Source organism: Ursus maritimus, unplaced genomic scaffold, assembly GCF_017311325.1.
Source record: "Ursus maritimus isolate PB19 unplaced genomic scaffold, ASM1731132v1 scaffold_7, whole genome shotgun sequence".
Classification (NCBI taxonomy): domain Eukaryota; kingdom Metazoa; phylum Chordata; class Mammalia; order Carnivora; family Ursidae; genus Ursus; species Ursus maritimus.
The window spans coordinates 66,355,533-66,373,808 of NW_024426885.1; the positions used below are offsets into that span (position 1 = coordinate 66,355,533).

At 42.4% G+C, this 18,276-nt stretch overlaps 1 protein-coding gene across 4 annotated transcripts in view; it reads right to left on the reverse strand.

Moving 5' to 3' along the window:
• Positions 1-15,184: 15,184 nt before the first annotated feature.
• Positions 15,185-18,276, reverse strand: part of TAF5L (TATA-box binding protein associated factor 5 like) — a 29,756-nt gene continuing 26,664 nt past the window's right edge. For all 4 annotated transcript variants that reach the window (XM_040624037.1, XM_008689531.2, XM_040624038.1 and 1 more), the window contains one exon: positions 15,185-17,125. In XM_040624037.1, the coding sequence (XP_040479971.1) occupies positions 16,328-17,125 (798 nt within the window). In that variant the 3' untranslated portion in view covers positions 15,185-16,327. The remainder of the gene's footprint in view (positions 17,126-18,276) is intronic.

Below are 18,276 nucleotides of genomic sequence, written 5' to 3' on the forward strand. Positions count from 1 at the left end.
TATTCATGACATATTGTTAAGTGAAAAAAAGGAGATGACATTAGTAGCATTGTCAGTATGATTCCGATTTTGCAAAGAATTGGTTAAGTAGCCAAACATTGTATGATTCTCTCTGAGTTGCGTGGCTACTTGTAATTCTAATATTTATCTTTGTGATTATTGGTCTTTTTCATAGTAGCCTTTGGTAAAAACCCTCTTTTGATTAAAAAGAGAGAAAATGCTCAGGGTGCCTGCGTGGCTCAGTTGGTTAGGCAACAGACTCTCGATTTCAGCTGGGGTCATGATCTCAGGGTCATGAGACTGAGCACCACATTGGGCTACCTGCTCAGCAGGGAGTCTGTTGGAGATTCTCTCCCCCTTCCTCTGCCTCTCCCCCTGCTATTCTCGCTCTCTAAAATAAATAAATAAATCTTTAAAAAAGATACCCTCATATACCTACATGTACCTAACTGGTGTATCTATACCAAGGTTCAAATACTGAATTAAATATTTGAAATCAGGATGTATATGTTAGTTTCATTTTCCTAAACAGCAGTACTTCCTTTTAATGTCAGGGATGATTAGGGGATGGGAGGAGTTTGTGAATTCATTAACTGTCTCACTGTTTAGACTTTTTTTGGGCTGCTTGAAATTTCCTTTGGCTTAATCAATAAGGATCATCTTGCCTATTTACACACCGTGCACTCCTTATTTCTCCTGTCTGAAAGACTGCTTTGGCAGCAGGTTTCCAAAGCAGACTCCTTGTTATATAGTTTCAAGAAATGTCAGTGGGCTTAAACAAGATCAGAAAAAAAGCTAATGGTGTTTCTGCAGCTAAGTAAGTTTGGAAAGAGCTTTTAAAGTATAATTTTCAATAAGTTACAAAGCATGACTACCTCCCACAAATATAAAATCAAAATGTGTCAAAGATCTATTAACTACATCATTAATGAGGGAATAGCAGGATGATAACACTAGTTCAAGAAACATTTGAAGAACTGGAGTCCATATGTTAAGCAGGAAAAGATTTCTTTAAAATGTCAGATAAGATTACTGTATTAGATACAAACATGGTTAATTTCCCACAGGGCAATAAATGATACTTTGGGGGGTTATCTTTAATAAGATAAATACCATTTGTTATGCTACCAACTGTGTTCTAGTTAAACTCCTTTAGAGTTCCGAAATATCCTGATCAGTAGGAAGTGGGAAGTCAAACAAAGGTTTTTCTAGCAAGCTTACTAGAAACTTTGACCTGGACGCTGAGACAATTCCCAGGAATCCTTTTTGCCTATTTCCAAATTTGGATCATTATTCTTTTTCTTTTTTTAAGATTTCATTCATTCGTTTGTTTGTTTGTTTGTTTGTTTGTTTAGAGACAAAGAGAGCACAAGCAGGGAGAGGGGCAGAGGGACAGGGCCAAGCAGGCTCTCCTTGGGTGGAGAACCTGATGCAGGGCTGGATCCCAGGACCCTGATATCATGACCTCAGCCTAAGTCAAATATTTAACTGACTGAGCCACCCAGGCAACTCTGGACCATTTTTCTTAATGAGCAGGTTAAACCAAAACTAAACAGGTTTCTTTCCTACTGGACATCTTCTATTAATATGTTAACGTGCATATAACTGGTATTTCAAACAAGCAGTGTTTGTAACATGCTGAAAAATTCAATTTTATTTATGTATGTATGTATGTATGTATTCTTTTCTCTATTTATTTATTTAATTGAAGTATAGTTGACACACAATGTCACATTATTTTTGTGGACAGCATAGTGATTGTCTGATGGGTCTGTATGTTACGCTATGCTCACAGATGTAACTACCATCTGTCACCACACAGTGCTGCTACAATGTTATGGACAATATTCCTTGTGCTCTCTCATCCCCATAACTTATACATTGCATAACTGGAAGCCTGTATCTCCGTCTCCCCTTCGCTCATTTTTGCCCACCCCATCCCCTCTGGCAACCGTAGTTTGTTCTCTGTATTTATAGGTCTGTTTCAATTTTACTTTAGTCTCCCACAAAGTTCATTGTGCAGAGGTAATCTCCCCTTGCTCCTGGAAGAAAAGTCGGGTAGGCACAAAGATTTTCTACTTTACCTAGGTAACAGTTCTAATTTGGTACCAAATCTCCTTCCTTGTCACCTCTGGGGTTATTTTTTCTATCTGACAGAAATCTAGATTCTGGGCTTTATAGCACTTTTTTTTTTTTTTTTCCCTAAGAGAGAGAGCGTGAGCAGGAGGAACGGGGGAGAGAGAGAGAATCTTCAGCATGGTGCACACCCAGCGCAGAGCCTGAAGCCGGGCTCAATCTCATGACCCTGAGATCAAGACCTGAGCTAGAACCAAGAGTCAGAGGCTTAACTGACTGAGCCACCCAGGTGCCCCCACAGATTCTGGGCTTTAATGAAATAATAAACAACAGAGTCAGACATAATACATTTCTCTAGATGACTAAATAATCATCCGTGTAAACTGAATTGACATGCCCCCCACCTTTTCTTTTTTTTACCTTTCCTGTCAATTGGGGCCCCTGGGAAGCAGACATGAGTGCAAGTGGGCTACTGGGGTGTGTGGGTTGAATTGTGTTCCTTGCCCCCAAAGAGCACAGAGGAGGGATGGGAAGCTCAAAGTCCCCCAGTGGGCAAGGAGATGATGATAAGCAGGCCAACTCTCACTTCTGCCCTTTGGTTGCTGGACCCTTGTATTCTTTCTATTGGAGAAGAGTGTGGCTACAACGTGGCTGCCACTTGTGGCTTGAACTTACTGAGGCATTCATCATAAATCAAGTTTGGGCGTTTTCTCCTACCTCACCCCCCTTGGCTAGTCATGTAAGCTGAGGGAGGGTTCCTGGTGAGTGGCAAGGGGTCTGGCTACTCTAGTTCGTGGTTTACTTATACCGTCTTGTCCTGCTTGGGCTTGATTTGCATGTGCCATTTCCCTCCTATGACAATTGTCTCTGGGCTCACCTGATCCTATGAGCCAATGAGTCTGACCGAACGCAGGTCTTGATAGGCGGCTCTACGTGCACGGCCGCTTGGTGTCACGGGCAAACTTTTGATCTCTTCCAGAGCCTGCAGCACATCAGGAGCACATAGGACAGCCTCGTTCGAGAGCCTGAGCCTGCACTGTGACTCGCCATCTGGAGCTTGCCGTCAGCTCCTCACTACATCTTCTCCGCCACTGATACGTCTGCTAGCTTCGGGCCTGTTGGGCCATATGACCCAAAGCAGGGCTGCTTTGCCTGCAGCCTGGGTCTGTTGAAGAGTTCCTTCCTGCTCCAGGCCCCATTCAAAGGGGGAAGCCTTTTGTGCCACATGGTATAGGGGCTGGAGCTCAGAATCTTTGTGTGGTTTATCTCTTAGCATCTGAAGTACTGTGTCTTTCTTTCTTTCTTTTTTTTTTTTTAAAGATTTTATTTATTTATTTATTTATGTATTTATTTATTTATTTATGAGAGAGCAGCAGTGAGAGAGTGAGAGAGCACATGAGCAGGGGGGAGGGGCAGAGGAAGAAGCAGATCCCCCCACTGAGCAGGGAGTCCCGCGGGGCTTGATCCCAGGACCTTGGGATCATGACCTGAGCCAAAGGCAGACGCTTCACTGACTGAGCCACCCAGGCGCCCCTAAAACTGTGTCTTATCAAGTCTCCAGCACGCTAGCCATCTCCTGCTTATCCAGTGGATCAGCATGATGTCAGCACCGTATGTTGTATATACCTAGGAAGGTCGGCCATCTTCCCATGTGCTGGGTCAGGCACATAAAGTGGGAGAAGAATATGACATATATCTCCAATATAAAAATATGTGGTCTTAAAGGGTAAAAGAATGATTACGGAAGATATTTTGCCATGCCAATTTTCTGGCTTTGTTTGAGACCACATCATTAGATCAGATAATGTATATAACATGACAAAAATAGAGTTAAGTTTCAGACAAAGTGTTGAAAATTTGCCACAGAACTGGATTTTGAGCCTTGTTTTAATAAATTGAACTTAGAAGAGAAGGAATTTATTTTTCCTTAAGAGACTAGATCTAAGGCATTAATGTTCATGGGAATTTCCTGAGCTATTGGGCACATTTACCAAGAACAAAACAAAACAAAATAAAACAACTTACCAGGCAGGCTTAGCACATGTTGTTAGTATTCAACGTACAGGCAAACATTTCATATGTCTGAGTAACATGGCTGGCCTTTCTGTTCCCTGAAAAATGGAGGTACCAGTTGAACAAATCTGGAAGTGTGAAATATTCACCCTACATCCAACAGAACTGACAGCTTCTAGAAGTGGGCCTTCCCTACANNNGTTTGGAGGGCATCGTTGAAGTAGTGCTAAGTGTAATGAAATATTTTCTATGATCTTAAACTTCCTGGGCCACACTTAACAGTATGCTCTTTGAACTTGCAGAATATCACATCAGGGGACAGGGCGCCATAGTGTATCACCCCGAAGGACCTGCTAGAAGTACTTCGGGTATTGTTTTTTGCTAATGGGGAGACCCATGGCATTACTGCTCATAGGAACTACTTGAATGGTTGTGCACACTTACAAGAAGCAGGCAGATCAAAGCAGCAATCCTGGTATTCAGCCTACACGCAAACACTTCAAATCAGAGATGTCTGAGCACCCACCGTGAGCAAGGCCTCCTGGGTAACTGAAAACCAGAAGGAGCACTTGAGTACCATCTCTACGTGATTTCTCACGGACTCTCTGGCATGCAGCACCATGCCTGGCACACAGCATATGTTCTGTAAGTGACAGCTTTTATTATTATCCTTTATAATGACCCCATGCTTCTGTCTACTCTCCTCTTCCTCTCCCCATCTCCAGATGTCCCAGACACCAGAAGAAGAACATCACCCAAAAGAGTCTCTTAATATTTTATCATATCTTTGATTTGGCTTAATGCTGGTTATCACCTAAGTGCTAATCCCTTCCTGACACTGGGAGGCCCCACAGAAGCAAAACACCTGGCAGAGAGAGGGAGAAGCTACCTCCTCCTCAAGGGATTCACATTTTACCTTCATCATTCACAAAGAAGGTGAGAGGATGGGGGAGTGAGGGAAAATCAATGGGACTTTTAAAAGAAACATACGAACCACTGGCTGTAAGAACTGTGTGATCAGAACATAAAGGCCTGAGAGAAAGTTCCAGAAATAGAGAAAAGGAGCAGGGAAATTAACTTCTGGCCTGCCTCCAGTACATGTAAATATGGCTCCGAGCTCAGGAGAGAGGGAGGAGAGATGCGGGCAGGAGGCTGGGCTGCAGTTGATGGGAGACTCTCAGGTGTCCTCATCATGGCGCGCTTTTGGACCACAGCATGGATGGGCACAGCACACAAATAGAAGGCCATTGCAGGACTCCCCAGCTGCAGTGAGCAGGCCCTCTGTGTGCTCTGACTGCCGCTGGAAGGAAGCCCGAGCAGCTCTGTCCGCACTGTTCAGGACTCACAGATCGCTGAGAAGAGCGGCCTTCAGAGCCCAGGCTGGGAGCCGCATGCTGGAGTCTGGCCCTGTGCCATGCTCGGTTGGTGGGATCCGACCCGTCACACAGTCTCAAGTTGGATTTGAAGCCACGGTCATATTTTGGGAACTCTTAGCAAGTCGAGAAAAGGCATGAGGCTTGAAAATAACATGGGAACTGGCTAAGACAGAGGAAGATAAGACAGGAAGGGGCTTGCCAAAGACTGTGCAAAACTTGGGGGATAACAGATTCTCAGTAGCATTGGAACCTAGGGATCTTATTCTTTAGGGGGATTAAGTTTATAATTAAAGAGAAATTTATGTTGATTCCCAGCTGCAGTGTTTTTTTGTCCATTAAGAGGTGGTTTGTTGATTTCTCTGTTTTATATAACTAGCCCTTACGAAAGACGATGATTAAGAGGTAGATTAAGTGTACAGCACAGTATAGGGCATTTCCGGGCACTGAATTATGGCTTGATATCACTGCAAATCACTTTATTTAATTTTTCTGAGCTTAAGTAATAATTGCAGTACCTTGTCCCTTGTCATACTTACGTATGCTTTTATTCTGAGAAGCCAAAGGATTTTACCGACATAAATTCAATGAGCCATCAGACAGCTTGTGGGTTAATTCAGGTTTGAGCTTTGTTTTTTTTAATTTAATTTTATTTAAATTAAATTAATTAACATATAGTGCATTATTAGTTTCAGAGGTAGATCAGTGAGAGCTTTGTTTTATAAACAGAGGCAAACCTAGAAACATTGATCAATCCAGTAATATTGGCTCAGCCAAGAAATACATTTGAAAACAAATTTTAGAGACACTTTTAGGAAGCATAAACCCTATTTTTTCAAAAAAAAATAGCAAAAGAAACTAGAACAATTCAAAATACAAAACTTGATGCATGGAGTTGATCTCTGTGATGTTGCTCCAGTGAAGAAGTCAGCCTTAAAAGTCCTGCGGGTAGTTGAGCTGCAGTCTTCTCAAGGGCGAAAGGAGGCCTACTGTTTTCTCCCATGACTGCGTAGCTACCATGTGCGATGCATTCATTTACTCACTCATTCAGTGAGCGTTTGAGTCCCAGTTATAGGTGAGTTACATCATTTGGAGGCAGTAGCTTATCTTTCGAATTTTTTCTTTTTTTGGTAACAGCTTTATTGAAATTTAACTCACCTACCCTACAACTCACTCATTTAAAGTGCACAACCCAATGGTTTTAGCATATGCAGAGTTGTGCAGCTATCAACATGGTCAGTTTTCATCAAGCCCATGATACCTTTTGATCTTATCTTGGATTTCTCTAGGCAAATGTGTTGGCTTTTACATATTTTTGGTAAGAGATATTTTACCAAATTAGATTTTTTGGTTAATATTGCTAAGTACATATTATAGCGCCATTTGACTATGAAAATTTATGTCTTAAATGCTACTTCAATTCTTTTTTTCCACATTTGCAGATGGAAACAGGCTCAGAGAAGCCAAGATGCTTACCCGAGGCCACGGCACACCTCATCGCAGCTGGGAATCAACAGCACGCCTCATCTCTTTAGGCCACAGCGTTCCACATTCTGCAAATAAACCCTGGGCCACCTCTCCTGCACCAGCTCGAACTAAGCAAGCCAACTAAAATACCCTTCTTCCCTCCCCTGCCCCGCCCAAACTCCCCCATATTGCTTTTCGACAGGTACGCGCATTTCATAGCATCTGAATTCAGTGTCCACCCTGCTGGAGGGAGTGAACTGTACATCCTACTGTAATTCCAGAAAGCCAGATTGAGAGCAACAGCGTCAGGCTACGGGACAATCAAGTCCAGGCTGAAGCAGTCGGAACTACTGGGATTGTACCCAGACGAAATAGCCAGCATTAACTGAATTCTCTGGGTTTGTTGTTGTTGTTTTTCCCCTTCTTCATGGTTTCAAAAAATAATCTCAAGTTCAGAGAGGCTAAGCAGCTTACTCTGGTTATCATACCTCTGTCAAAGCTGAGTGTGGTGAACAAAACCTAACGCAAAAGTATAAATCTGAGTGAACTAAAATAAATCATATTGGTTCATAAGCTCATTATTTTATTTACAACCTCCCTCCTTCTCCTTTTCCTTTCTTCCTTCCCACCTGTGAGCACTGGGGAAGGACCCGCACACAGGACTACTGACCCCAGCCCTTGTACCTACTTGTCTCCATGAGCAACACGCCTCGTCCTTCCCTCTCCCCAACCTGGATGCCCCTCCCCAGCATTCAGAAGGTCCCAGAGCAGTACTGTCCCATTTCCATGTGATGGCCTCATTAGTGGGCCATGAAATTGATCAGTAGGTTAAAAATTCTTAATTTAAAAAATTCTTAATATTAAAATTATATATCACAGTACATTACATGTAGACATTTATGCACCACACCCTGTTGAGTCTTCGATTTAATTTAAAACATTTTTTTGAACATTTCTGGAATCAAGAGAGGATGAGACTTACAATTGGATGGCACTTTACAGCTGCACTCAGCTAGGCGGTACTTGTGACACGTGAAGTGGGTTGTTAGTTAGTCCAGGTGCCAGGAAGATATCACTGCGACTGCTCGTTATGTCCATCAGCAAACTATTTAAGGACAGTTCAGGAAGGAATAAGAAGTTTGGTTGTTTTCCGAAAGCCTTCTGTTGACACCTAAGATAAAGAAGTTGTCAACATCAAACCTTGAAGAATATCCTGGAAGAAAATCCTACAGACAACAGTGGTGCCTTTTTTTTTTTTTTTTTAAATAACACTTCTAATTAATGAATTTATTTTGGAGAGAGAGAGAGTGAGAGAGTGTGCATGAGCGAGAGAGGCAGCGGCAGAGGGAGAGAGAATCTCAAGCAGACTCCATGCTGAGCACGGAGCCTGATGCAGGGCTCAAACCCATGACCCTGAGATGATGACCTGAACTGAAATCAAGAGTTGGACGCTCAAACGACTGAGCCACACAGGTGCCCCAGTGGCGCCCTCTTTGAAGATGCTTCATCCGACATTTATTTAAGGACACGAAGGGGAGAACTTAGATACTGATGACTGACTCAAGAAGTTGAACTGAAGGTAAAGAAGTTTTTGGACCACAATACCAATGTATTTCACTCATGGGGGAAAAACTATTAAGTCTTAAAGTTTTAAAATAAACATAAATTTAAGGTTCTAAATAAACATGAAAATTCTAAGTGACAAGAAAGCATTGCTCAACATTTGATGACAGCAAAAATAAATGGTACATAGAAGAACGCACCTCTTCTAGTCAATGGAATCCTAGTTTAATAAAATCCAGTATACATGCATTCTAGGTCACAATATAAAACACATTTTTCTTGTGGGTTGAGGTCTAAACATTTGAAAGTGCCTCCTTTAGGAACTTCCATTACAGATCAAACCGAACCAAACAGCAGGCAAATTAAATGATTCTTTTTTGCTTTCACGTGTCTCAATCTCTGCCCCCTCTTTAAATGTCTCGAGTGCTGCCCGCGTCCCACGCTTTGCTCTCCACTTTCTCACCAACGTTTTATTCTTTCAGAAACGTTTTAAATAAAATGAAATAAACTTCTTTGTACCACATAATGAACAGTTCTCGAGTGCACACTGGGGTGACCACCACCTAAGTCAAGAAATAGAATTCTAGTGTCCCCTCCTGATCAGGACCCTTCCCCCTCTACAGTTCTGTCACTGTTGTACACATATTAAAACCTATAGCTAGTTTTGTCTGATCTGAGCTCTATGTAAATGGAATCATTCTGTAGGAATAATTTGTCTTTCCCTCTCTTCAGTCAACACTATAAGATACATCCATGTTGTTGCTTGTAGCTCTGTTTTCTTAGGGTCAAGTTTTGTATGACTATTCAGTAATGTATTTTTCCTTTCTATTCATGAGTGTTTAGTTTGTTTCCAGCTTTGGGAAATGATACACAATGTTGCCACGGACATTTTCATATATGTATCCTGGTGGATGTGGATTGCTGGGAATAACAGAGTTCAACTTTCTTCAATTTAGCTACATAATACCACACTCTTCTCAGATAGGTTACAAATTTACATTCTCACCAGTGGAGGGTCTGATGTACCAACACTTGGCGTTGTCAGGCTTTCACAATGTTGTTAGTCTGAAGGGTGTTTAACACTGTCTCAATTGTTTTAAATTTGCATTTCCCTGAGTAATACAAGATTGAGTGATTTCTGATTTATTGACCATTTGGACTTCTTTTCTGAAGAAGTGCTTCCCTTTGAGACTTCCGCCTTTACCTCCCATTGACTATATGCTTTTTTCCTCACTGATTCGTAGTTCTTCTTATATTTTAGAATTCTGCAGTCTGATACGCTAGTCACTAATCTCATGTGGTCATTTAAATATAAATTAAGAAAAATTCAGTTCCTCAGTTACACTATCCATATTTCAAATGCTTGATAGCTATCTGTGGCAAGGAGCTACTTTATGGGACAGCAGAGAACTACAGAATGTCCCCCACATCACAGCACTTTCTATAGGACAGGAGAGAGACTACAGAACATTCCTGTCCTCACACAACATTCTATAGGACAGGACAGAACTAGAGAACATTCCATTGTGCAACTGATTCCACCGCACGGTGTTGCTCTCGACACTTGTCTCTGTTGCCCATGTGTTACAAATATCTCCCCACATTCATGGCCTGTCCATTAGTTCTTCTGATGAATGAATGTTTTGAATTTAATCAATCGTGTCCCTTTTTGGTTAGGGCTTTTTGTTTCTTTAGAAATTTCTTCCTATCCCAAGGTCGTGAGGCTGTTCTTTAATGCATTTGGAACCGGTTCCCCTGTGGATTGCCAGTTGTCTTGCCCTATGGAAACAGCCTGTTCCTCCATTGCGGTATGCTTGTCACCTGTCACAAATGAAGTGTCTGTATTTGTGTTACTACCTTTCCACTTTTCAATCCATTTCAATGTCCTTTCCATTTCTGTTACTCAATCATAACTACTAGGGCTCAGATTGCAGCCATCTGCCCACTAAGTCTAACGGATATTCTCCAATTCTTATGTGAATGCTCGGTAGCATCAAGAGAGCTGATGACTCCTTTTTTTTTTTTTTTTTTTTTTAAAGATTTCATTTTTAAGTAATCTCTACTCCCAACATGGGACCCCAGCTTACAACCCTGAGATCAAGAGTCGCATGCTCCACCAACTTAGCTTGCCAAAGCCTTCCCCCTACCACTCCTATTTTAGAGTACTTTCCTCTCTCAGCTCCTGGGGCAGTTCCCTCTCCTGTTTTTCTTCCTTTGTTGGCTGCTCCTCCTTTCTGACCTGTACATGCTAGAGAACATCAAGGCTTAGTTGTGAGCCCTCATCTCTTTTTACCCTATGCTCTTATCCTTGGTAATCACATCTATTTGGAAGGCTTCGAATTCCAACTACATGCTAATGACTCTTGCCTTTGTTAGGGACAGGTTCAATGATTGGCAGGCCTAACGCAAATTGGAGAGGTTTGCTGGAGCTTCTAGATATTTTTTCCTTGCTCTAAACAGCAAGGAATGAAAAGTAAGCTCACATCCCCACTAGACATGAATGAGGGGGAGTCTGGCCTTCATTGCTGTTGGTAGCCCTCTCCCAACAGGAAAAGTCAGGCTGTGATCAAGTCAACTGCAGAAGAGAACGCAACAGAGTTACAGAACACAGGAGGGGCCTTTAGCGAGTTGCGCGTGAAACCCACTTGACCGCTACACTTCCTGTTATGTGAACCAATAAAATTCCTTATTTTTAAACCACTTAGAGTGAGATTTCTGTCCTTAGTGGCAGAAAGCACTCTAACCAATCTAAGTCCCAAACTAGCATGCCAAGGCAGACCTCTGCTCTGAGCTCCAGGTGTGTCCATCTAAATGCCTGTCTGGTATTGTCACTTGGTTCTCTTATATGCACCTCAAACTTCAGAGGCCCAAAACTGAATTCTTGATCTTTGCCCCCAAACCTCCTTTTCCTCCAGGATTTTCATCACAATAAATGGCAACCCTATCCACCAAACTGTTCATGCCAGAAACATGTGGGTCCATCCACAATTCCTGTCTTTTCTCCCAATACAACCCAATAAAGTCTAGACAACCCACCTCTAAAATACTCATTGGATTTGTCCACTTTTCTCCATTTCCACTGTGGCCACTCTAGTCCACACCATCCTTCTCTCTCTCCTGGACAACTGCAATGATCTTAACTGGCCTCCCTGTTCACGCTCATACCCTCGATCCATATTCCTTACAGCTGCCAGTGATTTTTTTTTTAAATGAGTAATTATTTCATTTTCTATACCACAGCAGTCAAAAGAATGGACTGTGGAGTAGGACTGATATGCTAGTTATCTATTTGACACAAGAAGTTACCCCAAACCTCAGGTTCAAAATGACATTTGGTAACTTACGGTTTCTTTTAGGAATCCAGGTAGACTTAGCTGGGTACCTCTGTCTCAAGGTTGATCAGGAGGCTACAGTCTTATCTGAAGGCTCAGCTGGGGCAGGATCTTCATCCAAGCTCACTCGTGTAGTGGTTGGCAGGGTTCAGGTTCTCACAGGCTGTTGGTTAGAGGCTGCTTTCAGTTCATTTCCTGAGGGGCCACTCCATGGTAGTACCCTATATGGTAGCTGGCTTCCATCAATTAGCTGTGCCCTGTAGTGCTTGGCACAGACGAGTTCAGTTCATGTTGCCTTGTTATCCTGATGCTGAAGTGCAAGTCCACTGCAAATGTGTCTATGTCCTCTTGCTGCCAGTGATATTAAGGTGGAACTTGGACTTGATCACTTCCCTGTTGTACACCCTTCAATGGCTTCCACCCCACCTGGGATAAAAGCCAAACTCCTGACAGTGCCCAAAGCCCTGCCAATTATCCAAACTCATGTTGTGCTGTTCTTCTGTTCCTTACTCACATTGCCTCAGCCCCGGTGGACTTCTTTGAGTGTACCAGGTTTTTTCCAGTTGGGGGTCTGGACCATAGTTCCCTGAACTCTGCCTGGCTAACTCCTGCTTACCCTTCAGGTCCCAGTTTCATTATTACTTCTACCAGGAGGCCTTCCTTGAATGCTTAATCTAAATTAGATCCCTGGGCATATTCTTTCATTGCACCCAGGACAGCACTCCCAACTGTTTGAAATCATATATTTATTTATGGTATTAGTTGATCAATGTCTGTCTGCCTCTTTATAAACTCAAGCCAGGGCCTGTAACAGTTTCTCTTACTGTTGCATTTCTGCCCATTAACATAATGCCTGATCATAATAGATACTCACATATTTAATATAAAAATATTTCTTTTAAGAATTTCAGAATCATGGGACAGTATATAAGTTGTCCTTCAATGGGTCAAACTGGCAAGGAACATTTGCATTCCTCAAATTCTATAATAAAGATTTTCTGGTTACCATAAAGCAGTTTCAGACTCATTTGGTTGCTATGTAGGGGCCAATAATCTGAATCCTTGTTGTGAGCTCGGCATAGATATAATGGACGCTTTTCTCAAACATGCAACTAAAAGACAAGTTGAAGTGCAGACTAATCTTTTAATGCATACATTTAAATACCAATCTGGGCAATAGCAAAATTAGAAGCCTACATATTCAATGAATGTTTTTATACAACCAAGACATTTTTAATATATGAATAAAACAAATGAAAAACTAGTAATCACAGCTATCCTTAGAAGCTGGATCTTGGATATAAAAACTTCAAATTGTTTCCCGTTTCATCTCTATTTCTTACTTTCCTTTATCTCAACTTTCTCTTTCTTTTGGCCAGTGTACTGCTAAATTGAAATTATAGTCAGATTTTTCTGAGTCTATCAGCCTAAGAAATTTCAGCTGTTTTTTTTTTTTGTTTTTCTTCTGCACCTTATACACATTGCAGAGATTTATCGTTGTGGCTCAAAATAACTGAATATTTTCAAATTTCTTTTAGCAATATATTAAGTTTGTTCTGACTGCCAGTTCCTGATTCTGCTAGATTCTGCTGCTGACTTATTTGGCAAAGCATGAGTCTTATAACTATTGCCAGGAACATTTAGTTACTAGTAACCTCAGGTCACTCTTTACCTGGTACTACGGGAATGAAGGGAGACAAGAGCCTGGGGAAGAGCATGAACCCTGGAGCCAGACTTCCCAGGTGCAAATCTTGGCTTTTTCAGTTACTAGCTGTGTGACCCTCTGGCAAAGTGACTTAAACCAACAAGGCCTCAGAATCCTCATTTGTAAAATGCGGATAAAAATGGTGTTTATCTCACAGGGTTGTTATGGAGATTAAATAAAAAAAGTTAATTTTCATAAAGCTCATGGAATGATTTCTGGTAGATAGTAAGCACTATATATATGTTTGTTAAATATTCATATTTCCTTTTTGGAGTTTTTTTTTTTTTAAGGTTTTTCTATCATCAGGGCTATATCCTCCAGCTAGAACTTGAGGATACTGAATATAGATCCTCTATGTAACACATCCAAGATATGTGACCATTCCATGTTGGGTATAGATAATAGAGCTTCTCGGGGCTTTAGGTTTCATCTACAAAATGGTAATATCATCAGTCCTGTCTGCCTAACAAAATTGCTCTGAAGAGAAAATAAAACGCAAGAGAGCACACCCTCAAGAGTCTAACTATGTTCTTATGCACCCTTGTGGCCATAAACATACGTACATACCCCTTAGGATATTTCTAAGATTCTGGGGGAAGTTGTGAGGGGCATTCTATAAAGTTAAATTCTCCCAAATTAAAATTAGTTAAAAAAAAAGAGGCCAAACATGCAGATCATTAAGAGCCTGAATTCCAGTTACAAAGTATATACATGATCGGTAATTTGAAGACTGAGCAACCTAATGCATTTTTGTGTTTAATCAAAAACATTTTGCATTCAAAAACAAACACAAAGACTTTCCAATCATCCCTAATCACTGCTATTTTCACTTCTGAGAATGATTTGGCCCAATTTAGGGACTTCATTGTTTCTAGCAACATACCATACAATTTAACTTAAGAGTTCACTTATTACAGATCAGAACACATTTGAATCCTATCTGGGCTTCTTCACCACACACTACGTGGAAGTGGTGGAGGCGCTAACGGATCCTTCTTACATTGTTACAAATATATAGGTTTTTATGAAGAAGAAACATTTCCTATTAGCATCTTAGGCTCAAGTAAAAAAAATTCTTTTGGCATGGAATTCTAGAGTCTTTAGTTTCCTGATAATTCTTGGTGTTCTTGCCAGAAAATTGTGTTTCACAGTACATTAAAAAAATTCTGGCATCATTTAAATTTTTGAACGAGTCCTTTATCTGGAATTGTTCGAGAAATAGTTTAAGTTAGTTAAATAGCACAGTTCGTATGCCCCTTAGAAATTTAATAATGGGGTCATTAAAGAAAACTGGAAGTGGGATCTTCCCAAATTACTCTAGATGGTAAAATACATGTTGTCTCCTGTTAGCAACCGGCGATCTTGGATGTATAAACAGTATTAAATGTTACCAAGAGGAAGCATGATTCAAAGTAAGCTGAACAGAACACAGGAACAGGTGGGAGTGTACCTGCGCTGGGGCCAGTCTGGCTGACATGAGTGGCTATCATCCCAAAGAGAGGTGGGCTGCACATCACCCCAGGACAGGCCACACACCCGCCTGCCCTCACAGTTTAAATGAGATGACAACACTTTTTTTTTTTTGAAACTAAATACATTTTAATAGAAAACAAAATACAAAATAACTCTTTTCAGAAAACAGAAATATTTAATCCTTTTTCCACGAAATCGAACTTGCTTCATCCTCAAAGCACAGTTTTAGATGCGTACATGTGTACTTACGATTTGTTTCACAAAGTGTTCGTTAAACCGCTATTGCAATGCAGGAGGTGGGAGCAAATGATGGCAGGAGAAAAGACGCTGAGAGAGCCACACCTCCGAATAAATGGGCATTTGGAAATTTCACATCTTGCAATTCTATCTTTTGACTTATCGCTTCAAATTCTTGTCATTTCTTTACCACAATGTGTCCTTGCAGGGGAGAGAACTGTTCACAGAAGTGCAGCCATGAGGAGACTCTTCCTCTCCCACCATCACTGCAAGAGCCCAGGACTTTCTCAAACCAACCCACCCACCCACTTCTAGACACATGTCAGCCGGAGTGATCCAACCGTCACCCAGAAATTTTCCCTTTCTCCCAAAACACTGTGCTACCAAATTCTCTGAATTCCCTGAACCTCAAGATTCCAAGTATCACAGCCAGTGCCAGGAGTAAAACCTGAAAGATGAGAGCAGAGAAGGCCCCTCTGCCAGTGCTAGGTTTCCTCTTCTCAATAATAATAATAATTATAATTATAATAATAAAAAATCCTGGTTCTCTGTAATTACGGAAAAGGAAAGACTTTTTGCCAGGATGATCCCCGCCCCCATTCCTAGTTCCCACCCCCGCATTCCTACACCAGTCAAGATCCCTCGCACCGCAGCCGCCGACCGAGCAGCGGTGACCCTGTGGCACCGCTCCTCGTGACAGTGCCCCGCAACCATCCTCGGACCAAACGCAGCACCCGGCAGCGAGGTAAGCAGCATCTCGGGGTGCCACGCGGGAAAATGAGACAGAGACACGAAGGTGCTCGCACGAGGACACGGGTGGGATCTCTGTAAGAACTTGCAAGCTGACCTCCAGAGCCTCCTCATTCTCCATCTCATGTCCAATCAGAGCACTGTCCCCTTCCAGTCCTTCGACATTGGGGGGACCGAGTGAAAGGGTGATGAGCTCAGGATGTCTGCACGGGAGAAGGGGGAGAAGCAGGGAGTCTTTCACAGTCAGTCAGTGATTCAATATCAATTTGTCCTAAGACTTGCAACCTGGAGGCTTTCCACTACTGCCCCAGTCCGTTACAACAAAGATTTAAAAAAAATTAATGTTCCTGATTCTCTTGTGTGATTCCAGTCACTAGAAGAAGGTTGCAGGCCATGAACTGCACACTCAGTACATTGCTCATCTGCCCGGTGTACACGCCCACGAGTTCACCAGACGAGCCGTCGGCAGGCGCGCTGCAGTAAGTGTTCCTGATGTCCCAGACGCGCACCGAGTTGTCCATGGACGCAGACGCGATCAGACTGCTGTCCGGACTGAAGGTGAGGCTGGTGATGTTGTCCGTGTGACCTCTCAGTTCTTTATAAAGAGTCCCAGAGGCCAAGTCCCATAGCTTCAGCCGCTGGTCCTCGCCAGCTGAGGCCAAGTACTTACCGTTGGGAGAAAAGGCAAGAGAGAGCACAGGGCCACGGTGGCCCGTGAAGAGCCTCACCGAGTTGCCCTGTTGAGCACTCCACAGCCGGACAGTCTTGTCGGTCGAGCCTGTGGCTAAGTAGTTTGAATTAGGGTGGAATTTGACACAGTCCACATCTGCCAGGTGTCCGGCATATATTCTCAGCGGGTACGTCCGATCAAATGACCACAGCCTCGCGGTGCGGTCATGGGACCCGCTGGCAAAGTACAGGCTGTATGGGCTAATGTCCAGATCCCACACAGGGTAGGCATGTCCTTGGTACAACACAGTGTTGGTGAAACTCCCGAGGTCCCAGTACCTAATGGACATATCTTCAGAACAAGAGAGCAACCCTGAGCTGTCTGCGAGGAACCTTGTGCTGTACACTGGTCCACAGTGTCCCCGTAGTATCTTCATCTCTGTGCCCGCATTGTCATCCTCATCATCCTGGGGACAGTAGGGGGGAGGGGCGGGTGGCAGAGAGACACACAAGGGAAAAATGTTTAGTGGTCTGCCGAATAGTCCAGGAAAAAAAAAAAAAGCCACTACTTGGGAAATGGCATCTGCCCAGTAAATGACAGCAGTCTTGCCCTTAAGGGTGACCCCGGGAAAACAACTCATAATTGCACAACTGAGTAAGAAGTCTCCTGCAACTTACAAATTGTCTTCCTCAAATTCATCTTGCAGCTAAGACTGTGTCAAATTAAAAGTACACAAATGCAAAGCTATTATTACGTAGTAATAACTGTGGACCTTAGTGTTAGGCTGAGCACAACAGATTCCAAAGGCTGCTTAAAAGATCGCCCATGGTAACTTCCACTCTTAATCCTGCTAGACATCATTTGGAAAGATTTAATTCTGAATTTACATTAAGTTCTCAGTTTCTTTTATTCTGTGGGCCTGTCTTCATCCGTCAGTTTTAGCTGCTTTATAAGCCACATTACTCCCTGTTTCTACTCCACTAAGAAAATTCCTGGCACGTTTCTTACTCCCATGAGTGGGGTCAAGGATGAAGGCAGACATGGTTTCACTTCAAAATTAACATAAAACCATTGTAGGAGGTTAGCCAAAATAAAGCCTGGACATATCAGAACAAATAGTAAACCAGAAAGGTGCAGTTATCAATGAATGACACTCACACTTTGTGACCACACTTAAACTGCTAGTGTCCAAAAAGAAATAAAGATGACGTTTTAAAACTCTGACTTTCTGGAGGGTCTCAAATATTTTCTCAAGCCAGTCATGGGTTCAGAATGGCTTTAAACAAAGCCGAGTGACTCATGGGACTCTTGGAACTAAATTCCTGTGTGTGGGGACAGAAAAGAAGACAGCCGCTCATGGTACCAAGGGAGAAAGCCCCTTCCCCACCCTCTTCCCCACAAGGACAGTATTTCTGTTCGGAAGCCATTTTCCCTTCATTCCCTCACAGACAAGCTCCTTAACACTATAGCTGTCTCTATCCAAGAATTCACAAATTAGAGTGGGTTTTAATTAAGCACCAGAAGGAGGAGGAGTAAGAAGAGTTTTGAACCAATCGGCTTTGTTAGCTTAGATATGTCTGTGGGCCTTAAGTTCTTGTACAGGAAAATGGCATCTTT